Genomic DNA, 24,004 nt, shown 5'->3' on the forward strand with positions numbered 1-24,004 from the left:
CTAGGGAAAGGTGAAAAGAATTAGCAGACAGGATACTCTTTCTGTAGTGTCCCAAAGGGAACACAGTGGATGAAAAGCACATTAAGGTATCTGCCCCCATTTCTCAATTTCTCACGGAACTGGGGTTTGCAACTGCCCTCAGTAGAGAGCATATCAAGACAGATCATTGATACTACTGGATGCTGAAGATCTTTTGTATTAAAAAGCACTGCAATTACTTAGTTCAAATTTCTATATTATTCATAAGATCCATATCTATTATGGATGTAGTATTTACACTACTGTGGGGAAATGTAATAAATAAGGCAGTAAGCGTTCGTTTCCTCCAGGTCAAGATGAAAGCCTGTATCTTGGAAAGTGGCATTTTCCTTGGGCTGCAAGGCTTATATCTGAGGCTTCCCATTCAGTTCCTTCAGTGAAGAACTAAAGTCAAGGTAAAAAGCAACTACTCTTCCTTCAAGCCCAGCATGACTCCTACCAAGCCAGCCAGGAGGCAATGCCTTGGTGGAATGATGTCAGCAGAACTCCTAGGAGGTTTGCTAGGAAAGGTCTCTTCTGAACTAGTTGTCAGAGGAAGAAAATAAACATATTAGACTGCAGCATGGCCCACCACAGTGCATGTATCTGAGACGGGAAGGAGAATTTGATCTAACATATCTGGAAAGGAGAGAGAAAAGCTCAGAATAGCTGTTTTGCATACTGCAGGATCATAATATACAGCTGATAGCCCCAAGAACCTGTTTCTCCATCTAAACTCCTGACTCCACTTAGCAAAGAACTGGCTGTGGAAGAACTTCAGGAGGCAACTTGTAAACAGGCAACGTGGTCCAGCAGGCTGAAGGTGGGCCAGACTGCCAGCTGGCAGCAACCTGTTGTGACCTGGAGCAAACTGATGCCTTTCCAGCTGCCTCTCCTCATCTGTAAAATGGAAATGAAGATGCTTGGCAGCTCATTGGTAGGCTCCAAGGAGAAACTCATCTTTCCAGAAACAGTGACCATGCAAGGTGCTAGCTTACTTCTCTCTGTTAAGGAGAAGGAAACATTATAGCCCATCCCTGAAAGGCTCAGCTGCCTCCTGTGCTTTCAGTAAGGTTCTCCTGACTTTTGTGCCCTGCTGGGACCTGGTTACGAGAACAGGGTAGTCCCAGCCCAGCCCATCTCTGGAATTTGTGCATTATTTATTTTTAACATATCCCTCACTGTGAACATTTTTGGTGGGATTCATATGATTTCACACTGGTCTCTGACTCTGAGCTAGTCTCTCCCTGGCTGCATCGGTAGCCAGTACCATCAAGAGAACAGATGGTGCAACCTACGTCGTCCTAAACAAGATCTCTAACCCAGGTCAGACCCAAAGCACCCTATTCCCTTCCACTGTGTAAGGAGGGAGCCTTGGGCAGCCAGCTTAGGTGGAGACATCTCCCTGTAAGCTCCTAATGCTTTCAAGGGGTAACTAACATGTTCTAGGGCACAAGACACATCAAACAGGGTGCTGAACTGTGCTTAAAATTACATTTTTGAAGTCATGAACCCTCTGCCAAGCTCTTAGCTTTATATTTGTGAGTAATGGGATGGGAGCAGAAGCCATTGCCTGCCCAAGACAAGTCTTGGAGAGTGGGCCATGACCTTCTGCTGCATCAAGATCTCAGGTATAGCTTGAGGCACAAGGTCCTTTGCTTTTGGTATACATCTAGTGGCCATCATGTCCCCTTGCTCAATGCTCCACGTCAATAACAGTGCAGAGATGTAAAATGACTGATACTTTTAATACAAAGGGCCTGTCATTTATTTATTAGCTGGCGACAGGCCCTGCAGTCCAGGATGGATGCATTATAAATCAACTGCATTTCTAACCATTAAAAATTCATCCAATTCATAATGTAGGACGCCAGTAATTTCCTTATTAGTGTTGAGTGTGAAGGATTTTTCTTTCCCCTCCCTTGGTTTTACTTTGCTTCTTTGCTTTCCCAAAGATCTTGCTCATCTGAGGATTAGCTTAATCCTGTAAGAGGGAGGTGGGGGGCTGAGAAGGGCTGGGGGAAGGGAGGCAAGGGCTGAAGTCATTCTGTTCCAGTGTTTTCTTCTAATTGCAAATTTGCCATATACACTTAGGAGACTTAGCTGCCTTTTCTCCTAGTCACACTTATGGGAGCCAGAGAGACTGTTCAGCTTGAATTTAAGAGATGCTTTTAGAGAAAATGAATAAATCAATTCCTTTACCCTGGCAAAGGGAAAAAAGGAGGTGTGGTGAATGGGATAGAGAAGGAAAACATATAACCTGTTAATACTTTTAAGACAAGAACAGGTACTTAAACATGAAAAAACAGTACTTTTGAAATAGATGAAATGTATATGTATAAAAATACGTAGGTATATTAACCTTTGGGACTCAGTGCTCCAATTCATTGAGAAAAATAAGTTAGTAGGGCTCAAAAAATGGTGTGACATTTCTGCACGCCCATGACCGCTTCAGAGAACCGTAGGTACTGCTGCAAGAGCAGCAATAGAGAAGAACTTAGAACTAACAAAAATTAAGACAAGCTCAATCTGCATGAGGCTGAAAGTTATGGCTAGTTGGAGTATTGCAACTCATATCAACCACCCTTCGATGCAGGTGGCAGGACTGACTGATCGTTGACATGGTACATAAAGAAATTCTTGTGCCTTCACCAAGTCTCCATTTGTTCCCGTCTCAGAAACAGATCCATTCAGGTAAGGGCAGGGAGAGAAGGCCCCAAAAGCAGATTCAAACAGGGTTCAGCTTCAGGCAAGTTATACAGTCTGCTTAGGAATGAGCATGCAGGAGTCTGCAAATGGATTATGCAATAAACCCTGCCTTAACGGGATACAAGCCCGGGCATCCAGAGCAATCCTTACGTGCTGTGAATTTGATGTACTTTTCACCTCGAGACACTCACATACAAATCTTTTATCAGTTACACATGGAAATGGGTTTGCTGAGTTCTCAACCCAGTCTGTTCAATTCAGTAAATCATGTTCAGTTCAACAAAGCTAGTGCTTTACACTTAACTACGGTATAAGACAGCTGTTTCGGGTCAGGAGTTCAGGAGTACATCAGCAAAACACTCGTGCACAAGCCGGAAGAGCACCCACTTGCACCGCATCTGCTTCAATTAGCAGTATCAGCTCCCTCCGTTTTGCTGACCCCATCCGCAGTGAATCCACTCCCTGCCCATAGCCAGGACTGACAGCAGTGATAAAGCCACAAGGTTCACGAGGCAACTGGAAATATTCTGCAACTAAAAATGACAATTTCTGCATTTTTGTTATACATTATTCATGAGGCAAGAGAGCTCTGCTCTTCAGAGAGCAGTGCTGCCCTGCCTGCCCCTGTGCAGCCCAGGGGCATGACACTCCCACTGCCTTCGCATGGCTTCTCCCCAGAGCCAGCCACCACGTTAGGCCAGAAACAAGAGTCCCCTTCGATGCAAGAAGCTCTTTAGGCAGCATATCTTTTTACTTGGGTCTTCCCTCAGCTTTCAAAACTGAATAGGGTATTTTGGGCTGTCTAGCCCAAAAGCAGCAATCAAAGGTTTTTGTTTTTTAACCTCTATATATGCCATCACTTTCGGATTCTAGACCATACTTCTTGTCCCAGAGAGCAGTGCTACTAACAACATTCCTGCTGTGTTTGCCACTATGCAAACCCGCCCCTGACTTCTAAACAACAGCATCTATTTTTAATTAGGAATCATAATTTAACTGGACAACTACTAGAGAAAAAGAGGATGTGTTCTTCTAGCCAGAGAGTCAGTTCCTGTCAGCTCACGATGAATCCCTCATGTGCATCTGAGAGTTAGATTTTAAAACCGAGAACCACCCTGGTTTGACTAAAAGGTCACAACATGATCTCCTTGCAAATTCTGGGAGCTGCCCACTGCCTTGTAGAGGTATCTCGGGGCCAGGTACCACCCCAAACCACAGGCACATCCCTGTTGGCTCAGGAATATAAAAATGCACCAGCCTCAACTACTTTCCCAACACCTAACCATTAGAAACCGCAGTAAAGTTGTTAAAAACAAGATAAATATTTAACTGGTGGCCAAAATAAATCTGTACTGCAACCCTACCCGTACGCACATACACACACACACAAGCTATTTTTAAAGCAACCCACAGCCTAATTCACACAATCAATGAGCCATTAGGAGATTATTCTGAAACCTTCTTCATTATCACTGGCACCAGGGCTGCCTGAGTTAGCAATATCCTCAGGTCACGCACCATGTCACCGTTTCTCTCCTTGCTGGGAGGAAGCTCCAGGCATGAGGAGCAGCGGCTGCTGAACAGAGCCTGCCTTTCCCTGGCATGGGTATCTGTTTCAGCTTTAAGAGCAACGTGGGGTCAAGAGCACTACAAACGTGACTGGGTAGATAGAAATGTCAATACCTGAGGACATAGCTGCTAATTTAGGGGATGAGCACCTCCCTTAGCCCTCATTTGCCCCACTCTTTTCCTCTCACCCTTCTGTAATGCATCTTGACTCATGCCAGGCCACAGGTGGAAAAAAGTCGGCACTGCAAGGCCTTAAAACCTGCTAGAAAATAGAGATACAACCATTTTCGATGGCTCTGGGCAATCCACAGCAGAGGAACTGCCTGGACAAAACCACTACAGTGTCCCTGTCTTTGCCGAGGAACGACAGAGCACTTGGCAGAAGTCAGCACTTGCACAGGTAGCATCCTTCGTGACGCAGAGGTGTTTGGCGTGTAGGTGCCACTGTGCCGTGGAAAATGAAGAGGAGCTCTGAGATAATTCAGCAAAGGTTTCATACCACTGGTCATGACGGTGCACAGATGCGCAGCAGAGGAAATATGTGCCTGTGCAAGCAGGAATGGTGGGATAGGCATGGGGGCGAAGGGATGCTGGAAGAGCTGCGCAGTTGGAGGGTGCGTGAGCGTGGAGCACCTACACCAGGTGAGCGTGTAGGGAGTGCTCAGACAAGGAGCTGAATGCCGTATGGTGTAGCAGTAGCATCCTCACCACAACAGTGCATGTCTCAGGCAGTCGTAGCCCAGTCCGAGGGAGGCTGAGGCCTGTTGCTTCAGCTGCATGGGAGTAAACCATCCATTTGGTGTAGGACACGGCTGCTAGGCAGTGAGGGCAGCCTGCTGTGTTAGAGCCACTCCAAATCCAGTAGGAAATCAGCTTGGGGCATCTCCTTACTTGCCCTGTTCACTACTTGACAGTTGACACATCACTGGTTCCCTATCTGAAATCACCCCAGGCAGGATAACCCTAGTTGTCACCCCTACAGACAGTAGGATTAAAGGGTCCTGAGGAGATGCTCTGAGGCAGAGGGACAGGCAGACAGTTGTTCATACGAAAAACACTTCCTTGCCCACTGTTTGATGTCTGTACACAGGAGCGTTTCCTCCATCAGTGCAGTCTCTCTAGTGGCAGGTCAACGTCAGGAGCACAAAACAGTGTTCTGCTTGATTTAAGGGTTTCTTCTAATAGATTCCCGTCACCAGGAATGTCTTTCTCCAAACTGCCGTCACCTACTGCAGCTATGCTGTCAGCTTCAGTTCCTCACACTGGGGCTGGAATCTGCATAAGCTGCCTTTGATCTGAATTGTCGCTACAAACATCTTCAGTAAACACACATTAAAGTAACAGAGATAGGATCTAAAACCCAAACAGCTGCAGGACGTAATTGGCTTGTATGCAAATAAAGCCAGCGTGCATGTCACATTTGGAGCGAGACAGGATTGTCCCACCAGGCACCACACTGTTGGCCACAGCAGCTCCTTCCCAAGCAAGCAGGGTCCAAGCAGGGGAAACCAGAGTGGCAGTTTTCACCCTCCTAGACTGCTTGGCTTTCCCTCGAAGCAACCACACAGAAAGCACCTGCAGAGCTTGCTGGGGGGTCAGGCACACATAACAGATTTTGTCAGCCATTCCAGGATGGCCTGAAACACTCCGGTTTCTGTAGCAAACTCATGGCAGGAAGGTCTGAAGATCGACTCACTCATCATGAAGTTGCAACTGGGGGATGGGCACTCTGCTTCTGCAAACGTAGATTGGACTTCTGCAATCTGGAAAATGTAGGTATTTCTTCCACTTCCTCTTTCTGAGCTGGATGAAGCCATGTAGAATATAAAATAGCCACAGGTAAGGAGTACGACAGTGAAAGGAAAACCAATTGAGAGAGCTGATAAGAGTCGAGCAAATTGGAGCAAGTTCCACTGGTCAAGCAGTCTTTCCTGCCACTCAGATGTTACGGTCTGGGGAAGGGGGATGAGAAGAAGATGCTGCGGTCAGCGGAAGTTCAATTCTGCTCTGGATGGTAATAGAAGTATTAGTTTTTACTGCTTGCACTTTTCTTCAGATACCTGCAACATCTGCTCTGGAAATAGAGAGCCATTGCCTGGGGGGTTTCTTCATCATCCAAATCCATTTGCAGGAAGCTCACATTAATACTTGGAGCCTGTAGCAGTTTCTATTAGAGGCTGCCACAAACCAGAGGGAAGAGAAGTATGGAGGCAAACCACTGTGGCAGAGATCACCACCACCTTCCACCTGCTGAGCATTGAGCCCTGAGTTTTTCCACAGAGCCAGACCAGAAACCCAGGCTTTGCTAGGCCAAATGAGGAGCTGTGCCACTGGATAGCAGAATGTACTGAAAAGTGATATGGTTACTCATAGGTCCCCACTGAACTCCCCATAACTGTCACAAACAGCTTGACTTTGAAGGATGAGACCATAAGACAGTGAGGAGCCCCAGTGCAGGAGAGTAGCGGCCCAGGAGTGCCCATGGAGGGCAATAAGGGGAGATAGGTCCTACTGAAGAAGAGGCTAGGACTTTCATGTTAGAGGAGAAAAAGAGAAGTTTGGAGAAACTGGAGAACCAGCAGGGACCTGTGGAAGGGACTGAGACCTGCTGTCAGTTCAAATTCGGCTCCTTATGCTTCATGAAAATAAAATTTGACAAATCCTCTCGTCTCTGGGCATAATAATAATAAAAAAATTAAAGATTTCCCTTTTTTAATACCAACAGTTTGGGTTTTCTTTTTTAACCAAATGAAATTACAAATAGTTATGGCTTGAATTTGGTGTTTTGGTGAAAACGGAGACATAAACTGACCAAAAATAGAAGTTATACAGACTTTTTAGCTTTGCATACCCAGGATGAATAAGACACATTAAGTGAACAAAAAGAATTAACAGTGGCAAGATAAACTGGGGTTATAAAACGTCTTTCTCATTTTGTTTTCAAGTCCTATTAGAAGCAGAGGTAAGGAAATCCATTTGTTTAAAAAATATGATTTTTGAAATGACCACAATATTCATTTTAAACTGCATTGAAAATACATGATAGAGACAGAGTACTGAGTGAAAGAGTGCTGATGGCGCTTTTATTGTGTGATTTGCCTTGTTTTTTTCTGAAGTACTTCTTTTTAGCCGATTACCATGTATTTACAGTTAGTGTAATTATATCTAATTACTTAATTAGCATGAATACGTGTAATTACTAACTTCAAATATGTAATTATGTCAGGGCAGCCTGTAATAAATGAGGTTGAAAAAAACCCTCATTAGGACTCTACGGAAGGACGGCTGCTCCACCCGTGTGGAGAATGCATCATAGTCCTGAAACTGCACCAGTCCTGCAAGAAGAAAATAAAGCCAGCACCAGTTGTGTCCTCACAGCAGCCAGCAATAATCTGCACCAAAATTAAACCACTTGCCCAAGAAGTCTAGCTGCACAGTTTTAGCAGGAACCTAACATCCACCTCCAGGAGACAGACAAGGATCTATAGAGGGTCTGCACCCCAGACTCATTTTTTCCATTAAGTTTTGGAATTTTTTCTCTGATGTGTGCCTCTCTTGAGAAGATTTATTTTGTCAAAACAGAAATGCCAGGGAACAGAGCAACTTCAAGACTGTATTGTGGCATTTGTGTAAGCTTGAGAGATCAGATCCAAGAACTTCTAATTTGCATCTAATGCATTACGCTGATTATTAATTACTACTATTAAAGTAAAATAAACCTCCAAAATGTTTCATCTGAAACATCACCAAAGTCTTCCACCATCAAAATCTCCAGGTATTCATAATTATCCATTTTGCAATTTCAAATCCTAAACATAGGGAGATGGAGCTAAGGGAAAAAGTTGCTGCTACTGCGAAGAAGCACATCTAGGAAAACGTTGTCCTGTGCTTGCTCCACAACCAGGCAGTCCTGTGTGTCTCCTCCCATTTTTTTATTTCCAAATATAGAGAGGTGCAAACTCATCACAACTGCTGTTCCTCCTGTTGACATCTGCCAGACAGATATGCCACTTGGTGCCCTTACACATACCAGAAAGCAGAGGGAAAAGTGTATTTTAGTTTATTCTTCTGAAATTGAATCTTCGGACTGTTCTGTTGTCAGCCCAGCTCTTTGCCTAACCTTCCAGGTGGGCCTGAGGGTGGCTGACGCGAGGATTTATTGTAAACTCTATGGCTGCCCAGAACGCCCTGGAGGTATCGCATGAGGTTGCAGGGAGCATCTCCTCAAAGAGTTGTGAGAAAATAGAGTGGTGCACTTTATTCCACGCCTCTTTAGGAAGCCCTCGGCCAGGAATGAAAGAAGGTCTCTGAGTCCCTCCTGCTCCTCTAATTCAGGCTGTAGCAGAGCATGGGTAAGAAACAAACTTCAACTGTACATCTCCCGGAAAGTTAAAGGTGAGAGCAGGCTCCTGCATCCTTCAACCTGTTGATGGGAGGAAAGTGCATCTCCCATGAGAAACACATCTCTGCCTCCTTGTAGATGCGTTAACTATTGCCCCACTGGGGGAGAACCCACAGGACAGCGCGGTGTGCCAGGAGCGAGCGGGGCCACAGCCCAGCGGGCAGGGAGCCATCCTCCATATTTCAGCTGCAATTCCATTATGCAGAGCTAAGTGGCTGGGAGTAAACATCCGTCATCCCTGCGTGATAAGCGATGTTTGCTAGTATAGAGGGTGACAGAAATCTATATCACATCAATGTACTATTAATACTGCATTAAGCATATAGAGTTCGCTCTCCTCATTGCAGCTTGGTAATAGGTATCGGCATGTCCTCAGCCCAGACAGCATCCAAGAGTATGGTGATACTGGCGGAACGAAGGAAGGAAGGAGAAAAGCCTAGAGACAGAAGGAGGGAAACCGCCTGCTGAAGATGTTGTTCTAGCAACATCTCAATGCAAAAGAGAGATGCTGGGTGCCACCGAGTGCCTTGCTCAGGCCAGGCTGCATAGCCTCGTGGCTGGTGGGGGCTGTGACGCACGACGGCTGGCAGAAGCGAGGTGACTGCTTGCGTTGGCATGGACTCAACCAGGCGTCGAGGTGCTCCCCAGCCTAAAGCTGCTCCCCCTCTCTGCGTGGCAACAAATGGAGAAGTGCTTGTGCCCCAGCTCAGCACGAGGGCACACAATCCCTCCAGTGGAAAACGTACGGCAGCAACAAATATTCTCTAGCTCCCGAGCCCAGGTTCCAGTTGAGCACAGCACATCAGATCAAACACATCCTTTAATGGTGAAAGCTCCCCAAAGCACGGGTACTTTAAAAGGTGAATTATGAAACTTTCCAGCCTTAAGGAAAGCCAGCAGTTAAGTCAAAGAAGTTTTGTCCAAATGAAGTCTTACAGGGCTGGGGACTAGAATACAGAAACATACCAAATCCAACTCTGTCCAAGGTCTCAGAGCCTATTTCTTGCCCTGGGAATGATAAATACCTCCAAAAATTGAAAAGGTCTTTGACCTGATAACATCCAGTTGTGTTTTTCCTCTTGTTAGCACCCAAGTGTAGCGTCTTTGCACTGGATTTAGTTTCAGCAATCCTGCCTCACAGCCGTGGGAAACCTGGAGCTCCAAGGTGGGGCCTGGGAAGGTTAGCACAGAAGCAAGCAATTTTCCATGCATTTCAAAACATCCGTACTTACTGGTAGTGTTTTATTTCCCCCCTGTGGCACGTTCCACAGGAGAAATGGCTCCAGATGCCACCGCCAAGCGCTTCTGCTGTGCACTGAACTTTTCAGATCCTATTGAAACGGCCCCATGAAACTTTGAGGCCAAATCCTGCTGCGAGCTACTTTCCCTGCAACCCTGCTAAATTTGAAAAGCCCCACAGGGCAAACACTCAGAGCAAAACTCAGACCTCTGAGTTTGAACCACCACTACTGCGCAACTGCAACAGCGCTAACATATTCAAATGGTCGGCGCAAAGATTAAAGAGATTTGAGAGAGTATGGAAAGTGGAAAAGAAAGGACAAAAAAGCAAGCCATCAGAGTCTGTAAACCACTTTGAGGCGAGGTGCTATAGGGAATGTAAAACATAAATAACGGCAAAATCCAAGCCCACACTACTTTCAGCTTCACCAGCTCCTGCCTAATCCACCCCCTCCTCCCCCTCTTTACAAACAGACCAAAATAATTACATTACAATAAAAATCAAAGGGAAAGCCAGGCGCATTAATTGGATACGCCCCATTGCTCTGGCCGATTGAAGCACAACGATCAACGACCCGGGACGTGGGGCTCGGCTCCTGGCTCTGCTCGCGGCACCGGCGGCGGACTGCCCCAGCGACGCCGCAGCAGGACTGGCGGCTGCAGCTCCCCTTCATCTGACGGGGAGAGCTGCGGCCGGAGAGAAGCAACTGGCTGCCTAACATTTAACGCTGAATGAATTTCTGCAGGTTAGGAGACTGGACTCCTACCAGCACTTCTGTTTCAGATATTGAATTACGTTTCCTTACTCATGAGTCAGCAAAAGCAAAGCGGAGAGCCAGAAGCAGACTTCAGTGCGCTACCCCCTGCTTCTCCCTGGCCCACAGAGACGGTACAACATCTTTCTTTCCAACCTTTTTACTGGATCCAGTTCTGCCTAGAACCAAGAAATACCAGAAAGCTGAACAATAACAGGAGGAACATTATCTGAACCTTCTGTATTGTTCAGTTTGCTTCTTAGATTTGCTAAAAGTAAGGGAGAACTCAGCTGCTGACTACGGGAGCCCACCTTGGGGAGGGTTTCACCCCAGAGCAGTCATGGGAAGCAGTGAGGGACTTGCAAGAATGCTTCCTTTTACCCAGTGCTTTTCTTTTATGCTCAGAATTTAGGAGAGCTAAAGGGAGAGAGCCAGGTTATCACTAGCTGCTATTCTAATGGGCTGACTTCACACCCCAGATTTATACAGGGAAACTGCAAGTTTTACAGAGGCCCATGAATATAAGACATCCAGCATCTAAACCTTCTGTTCTTTATCTCCACACACCTGCCCCATCTATGAGCGCTTGTCCTGAGCTTGTCTTTGCGCCATGGGGAAGCCAAGTAGAAAGTCCTGTGGCTACACAGCTGGGAAACTGCTGGAGGAGGAAGGGGAGGCATGTCCTTTCCCCCCACGAGCAGCAGTCACTCGCATACCCCGTGCTTCCATGCAAGCTCTTACTTATGCCTCTGACACAGTGCTCAAAGCAGGCAAGGCAGAGCCCTGTTTCGAATGGCATTTTCAGGTAAGGGGGGAGGTGACTGGTGGGTGGTTGAGGGAGGGTGAAAGGAGGTGAACGTGAGGGTGGAAAGGCTCCTTCAGAAGCACCTGTATGTATGTTGTGATTTCTGAGACCTGAGATTCACTTTGGTTTCTGGACCATACCAAGACCCATTCTCCTCAAAAGCCTCTTTCACTTCTTCCTCATCCTCTTCTTTAACCTCATCTTTCTTGCCCTCCTTCCCCGCCATGTCCCCGACTGTCCTCCTGGCCCTCACAGGGGCATCCGGCTGGACCGGGCACTTACACGTATCTGGCTTGTGGCAGTTGTGGCCTTGTCGGAAGTACTGGGGGTTCTCGATGACGGGAATACGGGTCATGCCGATCACCACCGTGTCAGGGCCAGCGTCCAGGGATGAGGGCGTCGTGATGCCGTGGTTGATGTGGTGGAGGGGACTGGCAGAATCCTCCTCTCCGCTGATCACTGCCACAGGACCTAAGAACATCACACACACATCTGTCACACACAACCAAGGGAAAAGGAGGCCCACCAGCCCTGCTGACTGTGTAGCACTGATTGCTGCATTTACAGGCCAGCAACAGGTTTTAACCACCCCCTGAACGAGATGAGAAATACTGGAGCAGATCCCACTCAACTCATGCATCCCACCAGCACCACCACAAATGGCAGCATTTCCACCCTCTCCTCCCTGCTCCAAAAAGCTCAGAGCACCAACAGACAAGCAAGGAAGCATCAAGACAAACTAGTCAGTCCTCTGAGATGGAAGTAACAGGGATCTCCCATCGCTCCCTAATGTCTCTGCCTCCCAATAATTGTTTTGCTGCTTTCACTGGAGCAGGAGCTCAGAGGGAGTTTCCCCAGGGATGAGCTCAGCATCTTGCTAGCACCCCCCTCGCCAGTGCTAAGGGGAATCAGGGACTCCCAAGGCCAGCAAGAAGAGAGCCCCCGGCAAGTTATGGAGAAGGCAGCACCATAGGCTTTCAGGCTGACCTATGATGAACTGAGGAGATTCCCTCCCTCTTCATCTTCTCTAATTTGTCTGCCACCATTTTAAGTACTTAATTCCCAGTTCCCCATCTGCTGCTTGCTCATGGGGCTGCGTTATCGATCCTGCCACTCCATCAAGCTGATGGACCCGGTGGAGAGGTCTTGGTTCTGCTTCCACACCGTCCCCCCCGCACAAGGCACTGGCGACCGCTGCTCCGATACAAATGAAGCGGCCACCAGCCCCCTGCAGCCACCTCCCCAGCCACAGGCGCAAAAGAGCTGCCTGCTCCCAACGCACCTCAGCATTCGCAACCACCTCCGCCGAATGTTGCCCCTCTGGGACCCACGTGCCGCCCCGGAGCCCCTCAGCCCCCACATACACAGCCTCGCCTCCTTCCATGGAGCAGGTCCCCAAAACACAGCCCACAGGGATGAAGTCCTGCTTCATAGCAGCACTGAATGCGCATACATACACTGATCCGCGTCCTGCAGACAGTGACCAGGAACCGCTATCCTGGCCCCAGCAACCGCCTACCCAAACCATGGCTCCCCGCACCTGAGTGAACACGCTAAGAGCATCACCACTCTAATCTTTCCCTAAACATGAGCAGGCTTGTTCCTGTAGATAGAATAAAGTCATGTAGAAAAGAACAACTATACCTGAGAAGAAAGGTTTGCATCCCAATTACAGAGATAATTTACAATATTCAGCTATACCCCAATTTTAGGATTATGCTTTATTTTATTTTTAGAACTTCTAACTTTAGCCTTTGCTATCACAGCTGCCAAGGCTAGAAACCTCAGGGGACATCAGAGATTAATGCAATTCCCCACTTCCATCTATTCTCACATATCCCACAGGTCCCAGCTGCCAGCCCACAGCAGCTCCGTACAAACACCTCCATCACGAGGTGAAACCTTTTAACCCGTGCTGCGGCCTTTCATGTTGCACAAACACAGGACCCTGAGAAGCTAGGGAACAAGGGGGTCACACTGCACCTTTCCAGGGGGACCTCCTTTTGGCGGTCAGATCAAACGCAACACGGTACGTTCAGATGGGAAGAAAAGCATGGTCAACTAGAGATGTTCCCTTTCTCCCTTCTGGAAGCTGCTTAAGGCTACCAGTAGATCAAGCAAAGATGAGCAGAGATGCTGCATTAAGATTCAAACCTAATCAGAGAGGTCTGTCTTCTACCTGTGTTGCATAGAAAATGCCTCTCTCCCGTCAGTAATCTATTTCTAATTGCACAATTGCTTTATTATGTAGCACTAGCAACAAAGAGGGGAGTCTTCAAGTCATTTTATTCTCCAGAGCCTCTGAGAGGACATGGAGAATACAGGCTCCGTGTAGTCATTCTGACTGCATTAATCTTGTCTAAAGGCTATTCATTTTTGAGACTTCAAGTATTGTTTGTTCTTCCAAGTGGGATATAATAAAGTTATTGTGTAATTAGCAGAGTCCTGGCAGCCATGACAGGTGTTTTAGTCACAAGAAAAAAAAGTCTCTGCCTTTATTGTGAATTCCTTCTGGCAGGTTCTTGCTTTTTTTTTTTTTTAAAGTTACTCCCAGGGCCCACGTGACTTCCAGCTTTTGAAACGCAAATGCAAAATTCGGCTCTTGCCGCAAGATGTGTCTGTTGGGACTACATACATTGTATTTCTCTGAACACAAAAAGTAAACAGGCAATTTTGGTTTGAATGACTTTTGCTCTTTCTTGTCAATTCTTTGCATGCAAAACAGACGGCCTGGGTTTTGCACAGTGCACGCACCTCTCTTCTGCCATATTCTGCATTGATGGACAGCCTGACTGCAGTGGGAAGGGGTGACCTCTCCATTTCAAGGTGCAGGTCACAAAGCATGTCATAAAAATATCAGCTGGGTATAGACTGGTATAGTTTACATGAAGAGAGATCATAACGATCTCCCCTGCTGTGGAGCTGTGGGAGAGGCCATTGAGAGCTTATTGCTTCCCCTAAGCAGCAAAGATATTGTTTCAAAGAAAGATCACGGGGTGTCCAACAGGGCCGTGGGATGCGAAAGGCCTCTCTCGTGAATGAGGTCATCTATGCTGTCCTCTGCCCTGAGGGCAGAAATCACACCTTTGTCATGAGGAGTGAAGAGGACATTGCCTACAGTGTTAGTACTAGAAGGAGATGTTTGATTTTGTGGCCGCCCATGGGACGTGTGCCAGGCTGGCATGGATGCTGCTAGGTACAAGTCTCGGGGTATCGCAGTGCCCTGCTAGCATGTAACCCTTGCTGTCTGCACAGCAGCTCCTCATTTTCAGGGAACACAGATCACAACATGGTACCCATGGACCATGCATGATAGAAGCACGTGGCTATGTCCAAAGGAGCAGAGCATGATCAGGAAGGCCCAGGTACTTGTGAAACTGAAGTTTAGATGGCAATTTCCATGCCAATAAACAGATCCAGAATTTGACCTCCTTTACACTCACCTGTTTTTTCTGCAGCTCAGATCTTAGGAGAAGAGTTTTTAAATGTGTTATCTCTAGTTTCATGCCCCAAAGCTCTCCAAGATCTTAGACACAAATGTACATTCCTATAGGGTAAGATGTAACCATGTCTTAGCTCATCCACAGTCCATATTTGCCCTCTCAGTCCCCAGTGAACAGAGGGTGCTGTGAGTTGATTCAGCCTTTTACTCATCCAGCTCAAGTCAATGCTGCTAAGCTTGGATGTTTATAAAATTTACCAACCCTCAAAAGCCTCAGAACCAAACTCTGATGCTCCATGACTGTCTCAGCTTCTTCACATTTCTGTAAACATGGGAAAACCCAAGAACTGCCAAGACTGTTGCAGTCAGGGCACCATCGGGTTAGTATACCAATATATTCTATCATTAACCTGGGGATAGTTTACTGCTTCTGAGCACATTTCAGTCTCTTGAAAAGAACAAAGTAAACCACATTCCTCCATTAACTTTTCTTTTTTTAAAATATTGTCCAGATTTCTATCAAATTCTATGACACCATCATGGCAATGGAATAGCCCTTGTGTGTTCTTCCATTCCCATCTCTTCTGAGTGGTCAGAGTTGAGATCCAGCCCCCTCTACGGCTACAGCCACGCTATTGCCCCTCTGAGACTGAGGCTACCATTGGACTTGCTGCAGAAGCCTGAGAGACAAACTCTAAAAATATCATTGATATCAAGTAGTCACTGATCACTTTTATAGGTTTGACTATTGCTCTGACTCTCAAAATAGGTACTGTCATCAGCAACTCCTGGAAATAAAGCAGCTACCTACACTTCAACCCCTTTAATCTCTCTTGGCAATATCATATATTTTTTGCTGCTAAGTAGGTAAAGAGGTTGAGCTTATGACGTATAATGCTGATGAATGGCTTTCTTTGGAAGAATTCTAGCTGCCTTCAGCAGTGGATTTTCCAGGTAAGGCTAAGGAAAAAATAGAATAAAAAAAATAATAGAGTACAGATTTTAAGATTCAGGTTCATCTTCCACTTGACAGATGAATGGGCAGAGGGAAATAGAAACGAACTCAGTTTTGTACCATAAAAATGCAGAGTAAGAGTCTGGGACAGTCTGGGCTAACTCCTGATATACCACTCTATAAACTTTGAAAAGAATGTAAATTATTTTGAAGCTCCTCTGAAATTTAAAATATAAACAGTGATGCAGCAGATGTTTCTGTGGATAAATCAACCTGCACTACGGACAAACATACTGTGAGCATTAACTATAAAGAGAGTTTATTTGTCAATATTTTAGAGAGCCTGTGCATGTTCTGAGAATCAAAAATATCATGGGCTCTGCCGTGGCTCTTGGGCACCAGGAACCAGCAGAGAGCTAGGGCAGAGGATGAGGGAGCCTGGGCTGGGGAAGAACTCGGGTCCTGAGCAGCCTCATAGGTGGGATGGGGCCGCACCACTGCCAGGAGAGGCCAGCAGAGCCACCAGGGCTGTCCCATGGCTCCAGTTAGCCTAGGAGGCCTTCCTTGAGCCCTGGTCCTGTGCAGCAGCTACCCCGACTGCAGTTACACGGCCATCTGCAGCCCTGGCGGGAGAGTCAACTGCAGTGACCACAACATCAGGAACTGAATAAATCCACCATTATCCAAAGAGCAGTGAGGCAGCTTGAAAATGCTGCTTTTGGAGAAATGTTACAAATAAGAACTCAAATCGTCTCTGTTCCCTTCCACACCCCCCATCTACATCCAACTCCTTTCTCCAAAGAAACGCGCCTCGCTTGAGTAACACTGTTCCCTGCCTCACCTCTTCCCTCATGTCTCCTCCAGCCTCCTCTCCAGGCTATCTTCCTTCCATGTCTATCCTAGCAATACTCTGGTTCTTCTCCTTCCTGCTCTGTCTCTATCCTGATGTTATCACCTCTGCTGTACAGCTACTGAGCAAGTACTCTCCCAGATTGCCCTGAAAGCTCTGCTTTTTAGAATATCTCCTATCATTCTCTATTCATCACTCTTCCCTGTGGCTAAACTTGGGTTTGGCTTGGTGCTTTTGTTCTTCTCCTCCTTCATCTGGAAGCTCTATCAAACTGGATACACATTTTAGTCCATGTCTGTAAAGGGCCTGCTGTATCCACAGTGTTATATGGACATTTGTTACTTAAAAGAAATAAAGCAAATAATAATAAATAGCTTGGGAAGACCCTGTTTGCATGATCATATCATAGTGGTAAATTATTTACCAAGGCTAAGAGCTATACTTTCTGATAAAACACAGGCTCAGGATTATAGGGTACTTCATAAATAACCACAGATTTGAAAAGATAAGATAATGGTCACTTCATGCACATCCATAACATAATGAATGCTCTGAGGCATACAGGTGAAGAACAACAAAAACTCCAGCTTTCTATCTGACAGTAACCTCTCCAAAACAGCAAAAATGATTGAAGGTGTAGAAAACATGACCTCCAAAGGAAAAATGAAAAAATTATGCTTTGTATTGAGGAAAAGACTGCAGGGACATGTGATAGCAGTCTTCAAATATGTAAAAGGTTACTGTGAAGAGAAATATAATAGCTGTTCTCCATGTCCACTGGGGATAAAACAAGAAATAATAGGTTTAAATTGCACTGAGGGAGATTAAGGTTTGAATGTTTTCCCTAATGCCTAGCAGCACGGATGGTTAAGCACTGGAACAGATAACCTAGGGATGCTCCAGAGGCCCCAGCACTGCTGGGGTGGGATGGGGAAAGGTTAAAGAAGCTTCTTTCAAGGACATTTTGGTTATAAGGACCTGAGGCTACTCAGAGCTCCCCAAGCTGTAGCACTTTTCACCTGCAAACAAATAACCCTCAACAAAGAGTAGTTTTTCCTTTTTGATGCTTCTGAAGAAATTCCAAGTACTTACTTGCCTTCCAGTCCCAGCCTGTCTGGTCAACGCAGAAAGAGTCTACACTGCAGACAGACCTCAGGCAGCCTCCTAGGCACCACGGGTGCCTGTTTCTCCATAGGAATTGGATGTCAGGATCCTGTTGTCAGCTTTGCCTTTCTCAAGCTGAATGGAAAGCACTTGTCTCTCTAGCCTGGTGCAGCCCATGGCTGGCCGTACGAACAGGACAGCACAGTACCCAGGATAAGGCCATCATCTCTTTATGCCATTTCAGACAGGATGACTCCATCCATGCACCAAGCCACATGCTCCGTTAGAAAACGGAGCTACTTCCGCAGACAGAGAGGAAGCGAGTGCTCAGGCTGCAGGGCAATTCCCGTTCCCCTCTACCCATGCCTTACAGGCACTGCCATTCAGAACGTAATTTTTGATCAAAAATGATCACTGCAAGAGATAATTGTGCCATCCACATTTGACTGTGTAATATAAAGGAGCCATATAATTAACCTACTTAATTAGGAACTGTATGTGACCCATAACTAGGAAAAAAAAAGCTCTCCCAGTAAACTGGGTCACCATGCATTGTACAGCAAGTGCTGAAGCAGACCTCATTAAACTCCAATATATTATAAAAACCCCTCCCCATCTGACTTCAAACCTCTGTTGGCACTTCCATATTTCCCTGATCTTAATCTTAAATGCTGTTCTTCAAAGGGCCGTATCACTGACTGGCAAGTGGATAATTCCAAAACAGAATCTCTCAGCCTTGCTTTACAATTCAGAACTATACGTACGCATATATGTATTTATTTATAACCACAGACAGAAAACTAGCCCCAACCTTCAGTTTATCAGTAAAACCAAAAAAAAAAAAAGTGTTAAAAAAATCCAACCTTTTGCTGGAACCGAAATCAAACAATCCCCCAGGGCTGATCTCTGCACCAGCAAGGAAGGGAACTGAAACTCATAAAACAGAATAAGTGAAAGCACAACAAATACAATTAAAAATCTAGCCATGCTCAGAGCGAGATTGCATTTACTGTCTCATAAAAAGAGTCTTGTCCTGTCAGGCAAAAAAAAAAGGAAATCAATTTCTTAATTTTTATTGGCAGATATGGGCATGAGGCCAAGCAAGCGCTTGGTGCCTGTGAGGCAGGGACCTGTTTGGAGCCAGACTGCCGTGGGCTCCGGCGTGTCCCCCTGCCCCCCGCAAAGGGAATCAGCCACTTTTTCTCGTCTCCAGGGTTGCTGATTGCGACTGCCGGATTGTTTGTCACGTGGCGTCTCTTCCCCTGAGCAAAGGCCATACCAGAGCTTGAAAGGCATTGCAGATCTCTCTCCAACTTGTACAAAACACTGCAGTTTAACTTCAGGTCCCTGCAAATCCCGTTCTTTCTCTGTGCTTGCTTTATGGCCATCATCTCAACCAAGTCTAAACAGCCTTTCCCTCAACCATGAAGTTCAGGTCCTGTCCGCAGCTCCCCAGCCTCTCAGGGTGAGCCCTGTGTCCTCTTGGGCTGCTCCTGCCTCGTTCTTCCACAAGCAGACATCTGTCTCAGCAGCTCTCCAGGGACTGCAGCCAGCTGCCCTATCCCTCCTTCCCAAATTTCACCCCAATTCATTTGCAAGCCTTACGGTGATGGAAGCCACAGGGATCACATGAGATACCCCACAGAAACTGGACGAGCCTCTTTGCAGAGTATGGCCAACGCAGCATTGCTTCTGCCCAGATGCTGCTGTACCCTGGCTGCAGCCATGCCCCGGCTCATTGCAGATCTCGCAAAGGTGCAAACCCTCGGACCTGGTCCTCCCCCTGCCATGCCCCAGGACGAAGGTGCACAGGGCAGTACCTCTCGCAGAGCGCTCTCCATTTAGCCTTCTGAGGAAATGACACACACAAGTTTATAGCTCTGAGCTTTGGAAGGAGACAGGCTCCAAGATTGTACATCAGAGTTCTCCAAACAATCTCCTCCAAATCCTACCCTCACTCAGCTTCCAGCCTCCCTAGCAGTGAAGCTACGTGGAAATTGCCAAATAGCAACCCATTTTCCCTACTCCTGAGTGAGACAATGGGCCCAGGGCCCTGACCGTCTCGAGGCACTCAAGATCCCGCTGCACTTCTTCAGGCTGAAGGGGAGCCAGCGCCAGGCCGGCAGGCCCTCCGCACCGCGCTCCTCCCGCCTGCGGTACCCGCTGCCGCGTCGACACGGGGCTCTTCCCCCACCTGCTGCCATGCCCCAGCCCATCAGAGACTGCAGACACATTATCATACAAAGGGCTGTCAGATCTATTGTCAGTGGGCGATTCCTACATACGTGATCCCTAAAGCATTTAGGGATCTTTCAAGATGAAAGAGTGCCACCAAAACCCTGCCATTTACTAAAGCCCATTTCCCTCTTTACATATTGACGTTTGCTCCTCTCTGATGCTTTCAGGCACTCCTGGGGAGAAAGGAGGGCTGTGCCAGCAGACAATCGCCTGGTCCACACAGCTCCAGCCCCATCAGGAGGTGGCAGATCCCCAAATCTCTCCCAATTCACCCTTATCCTTTTTTCCCCCTCTCCCAGGTTTATTTATGGAGCTTAGACATGAGTCCTATGAACATTCACACTCGGGAATGGAAACATTAAGATCAAATCATATAAAACATAAAGTCAATGCATATGATGGCACAAATGCATAAATCCAGCAGAACAAGCACGAGGAAATGCTTACAGTAAAAACTACGAGACAATCTGATAATTAAAAAGGGAGGTATCTAACAAGCCAGAGCCATGCGTGACAGCAACTCCAACGACCATCAGGAAGAAGGTAGAGCAGGAATTATGTCTGTACTCAAAGTTCCCAGCCCAGCTGTACCACGGGTCTTCAAATCAGAAAGCATGTAACTAGGAAAGAGGCTGTAAACGTATTCTGGGGCTAACCAGGAGAATACTTTGAATCCTTCCATCTGAAGATCTCATAGCACTTCATCCCTTGACTAAGCTAACACCTTCTCCTTCTAAAAAGAAAAAGGGGACCTGGAAATCGCTTCACTCACTCATGGCAAGATGCTTTCACCATTGAGGTGGAGTGACACAGCTAGCTGGTGGCCAGGGCAACAGGAGAAGCAGCAAACCATATTTTATTTGATTGCAGCTGAAGGGAGGGACACAGTTTTTCACCTGGCGATGCCTGTGCCAGTATATACAGCAGCACTCTTGTGCTACCATCTGCAGTCGCCTGCCATCATTTCCCCTATCCTGCTTTTTCTATTTACAGGTCACAAGCTGGTTTTTGTGACTGCCGGGCCTGCATGCTCACTGTGGGCTGTGACAAGCCAGTTGGGATCCTTCTGTCTCGTGCATCAATCACTAGAAAAAAACCTCCTGAGACTGCATCTTGGCATGACAGAGCCCAAGCCAGCAGGAGCAGCTTCCAGTGCAGTAAAGAGAAAGACAAATACACCTTTGTCAGCAAAAGAGGCTGACCTGCCTGGAAGGCAGGAGGAGAGCGGAGCAGGGAGAGGTCTGTTTTACAGTCAGCGGCTGAGATTTCTACACTTCAGGCTCAGTCTGCAGACGCGGAGCAGATGCTGGGAGCCTACAGTAGCTGTGCTGCTGTCCCCAGTGCCCTGATGAGACCAGAGCAGCAAGAGACACAGCATCTGTGTATGGCCAAAGTCCCTCTGCAGCTCCACTGAATCCCTTTTGCCCAGGTCTGAGGCCCAGCACCAAGACCAAGGCTCAGAAGAGGCTGGCAGAGCAGAAAGAGGATGGGTTGCTGCAGTGCAGCTGATACCAGGCATGCAATAAGACATCAAAACAAGGCCTCCAGGGTCCTATTTTAGCTAGCCAAGCATCCTAGGGTGCCGGAAGAGACAGGGCTGTGCTGAGCCACGCACATCTGAAGCCATCAGATGGCATGACATAGGTGCTGCCCTCTCCCCTGCATGCTCGGTCCCCACGAGTGCCACATGAACCAAACCACCAAACGTTTCCCGTAACTGAGCCTCACCCCCCGCCCGTGAGGCTGCAGCTCCATTTCCACTGCTCACCGCAGGGCAGGCTTTGTCCTGAGGCTGGAAGCTCGTTGCCTGTCACCCCCTCCACGCGGAGCGCCCACAGACCAAGTGATACTATCTGAGCGCAGCATCCCCACTGCTGTAGCTCCTAGAGCTCCAGCCCCCAGCTCCAGAGCTGGGCATGGTCCCGCCTGCCCCAAATCCTCAGCTTATCGCCCATCTATCGTTCCCCTCCCCCTCCTCCTGACTAGAAATTTGCCTCTTGTTTTTTTAAACAAAGTCACCGAGCTTTCACCTCGAGGGCACCTTGAACTCCGGAGCGGCACACGCTTTACGACGCCAGAGACGGGCAGTGGCTGGGTAAAGGCCTCAGCAGTGTCTATTAATCTCTTGGCTCACTCATCCCTATCACAGACACACCGTAAAAATGATATAAGTATTTCATTCAAACGGCACTGCAGAGGGAGTGGGGAGAGCGCACAGGCCGATTGATTTCCACTGTGTCTGCTCTTTACCTTCAGGTATAAATACAACAGCAAAATCAATCGGAATAACATCATATCAGCTTTCTAATCTCTTCTGTTTGTAAGATGCACTTTATACACTGCAGCGTTTCGCGCAGCCGGCACACTTGTCTACAGGAGGGCCTCAGCACCCCTCAGCCCCAAACCCTCGCGCGTGCACGGACCGATGTCACTCCCCAGCAGCTCCGGCAAAAGGTGTCGAGATCTTCAGATCCAAAAGGCGACTCTTCCCTTCTTCCGTAAGGGAAACGCAGAGAGGTCTCCCAAAGCAAGCTGCCTCATCTGTGTAAGAGCTGGTACCACCACGCACTTGTTAAGCCCTGAAGCACGTTACCGCATCCTAGAAAGACACGCTTACCTGCTTGCCCCCCTTCCTGAGCAGACGGTTGCTGGCTGTGGTTAACGTGCATCTGCGCGCGCTTGCGTTGCATGAAGCTACGCGGGAGTGCTCCCACCGCCACGGGACACGAGCGAGGAAGAAGCAGGCGCACACTTTTCCCCACTCCCTCAGCAACACACCCCTGTATGCCCCAGGGCTCCCATGTCCCTGCGGGCAGGTCACCTCCTGGCTCCCCTCTGGCACCGGCAGGTCCCTCGGGGTGCAGAGCACCCCCAGACCAGGTGACACTATCTGAACACCCAAGCCCAGGAGGGGGGCTGCCTGCTCAGCGCTGAGCACACACATTTCCTCCCTGCATTTCCAATTTATCATTAGCCTGAGGCTTTTATCCTCTTTCCTGGCCCCCAGCCACTGCGGAGTGAAACTGTGACAAACCGATAAACATTTTAGCTGAGCCCTTGCTCTCGTGACCATGCATACGAAACGTGAGGCTGGAGAAAGGGCTGCCTGGCGAGGCATCAAGGGGCTGTCTCCTCTAAAGTCCAGCTCAGCTGAGCTTAGGGCTCAGGCAATGCTCTCCCCCACCTTGGATCAGAAACAAATATGGCTTGGCTGAAAAGCTACAATATAGAGAGCAATGCAAAGGCAGTGTAAGCTACCTCTTGGTCTTATTCTACAATTTAACTGGGCAAAGAGCACACATATATATCTCATAAAGCTGCAGCATCACCATCCACACTGTGGCCGCCACTTGGGTTAAAGCTTTTGGAGATGTGGTTTCTAACCAGCTCACTGCCGGCTGGGGCCATTGCAAGCTGAGAACAAGTGCAAGCTTTGCGCACGTTTCTCATTAGGGTCCTTCACCGCCATTCGCCAGGCAGCCTCCTTCCCTTCCTGTATCACCGGGAGCGAGCCACCCTCCTGCCACATCCCTTCCCGCTCCCGGGCCGCGCCGAGATCAATCTTGGGCCAGCTTGATCTACTTGGAAAGCTTAACTGCCATGAAAGTAAACCACTTGTACTCTGGCTCCAATCTCTTACTGAAATTAGTGCCAATGGAAGTGTCACTACCAATTTCATAATGTTATTGGATGGATGTAAAGCTGGGCCAAGTCCCATATTCCTGACGGGCTATCAAAGCGATAGGGATTATGGGTAAGGAGACAGGCAGCCCTGACAGGAAAGGCAAAGACTCGAGATCAATTACCCTGACGAGGCTACCTTTGAGCCACATCACTTCGTGCTGACACCAGCACGCCCTCCTAGGAACTGGGATGCCCCTGCGTGGAGAAGGTTTATTTTCTCCAGTGGTAACTGGA

The 24,004-nt window shown here is 47.6% G+C and overlaps 1 protein-coding gene across 2 annotated transcripts in view; it reads right to left on the reverse strand.

The window, feature by feature from the left end:
* Positions 1 to 24,004, reverse strand: part of NTRK3 (neurotrophic receptor tyrosine kinase 3) — a 245,009-nt gene that overhangs the window by 97,736 nt on the left and 123,269 nt on the right. For both annotated transcript variants that reach the window (XM_026121296.2, XM_026121297.2), the window contains exon 12: positions 11,780 to 11,968. In XM_026121296.2, the coding sequence (XP_025977081.2) occupies positions 11,780 to 11,968 (189 nt within the window). The remainder of the gene's footprint in view (positions 1 to 11,779; positions 11,969 to 24,004) is intronic.

The sequence above is a fragment of the Dromaius novaehollandiae genome, chromosome 10 (genome assembly GCF_036370855.1).
Source record: "Dromaius novaehollandiae isolate bDroNov1 chromosome 10, bDroNov1.hap1, whole genome shotgun sequence".
Classification (NCBI taxonomy): Eukaryota; Metazoa; Chordata; class Aves; order Casuariiformes; family Dromaiidae; genus Dromaius; species Dromaius novaehollandiae.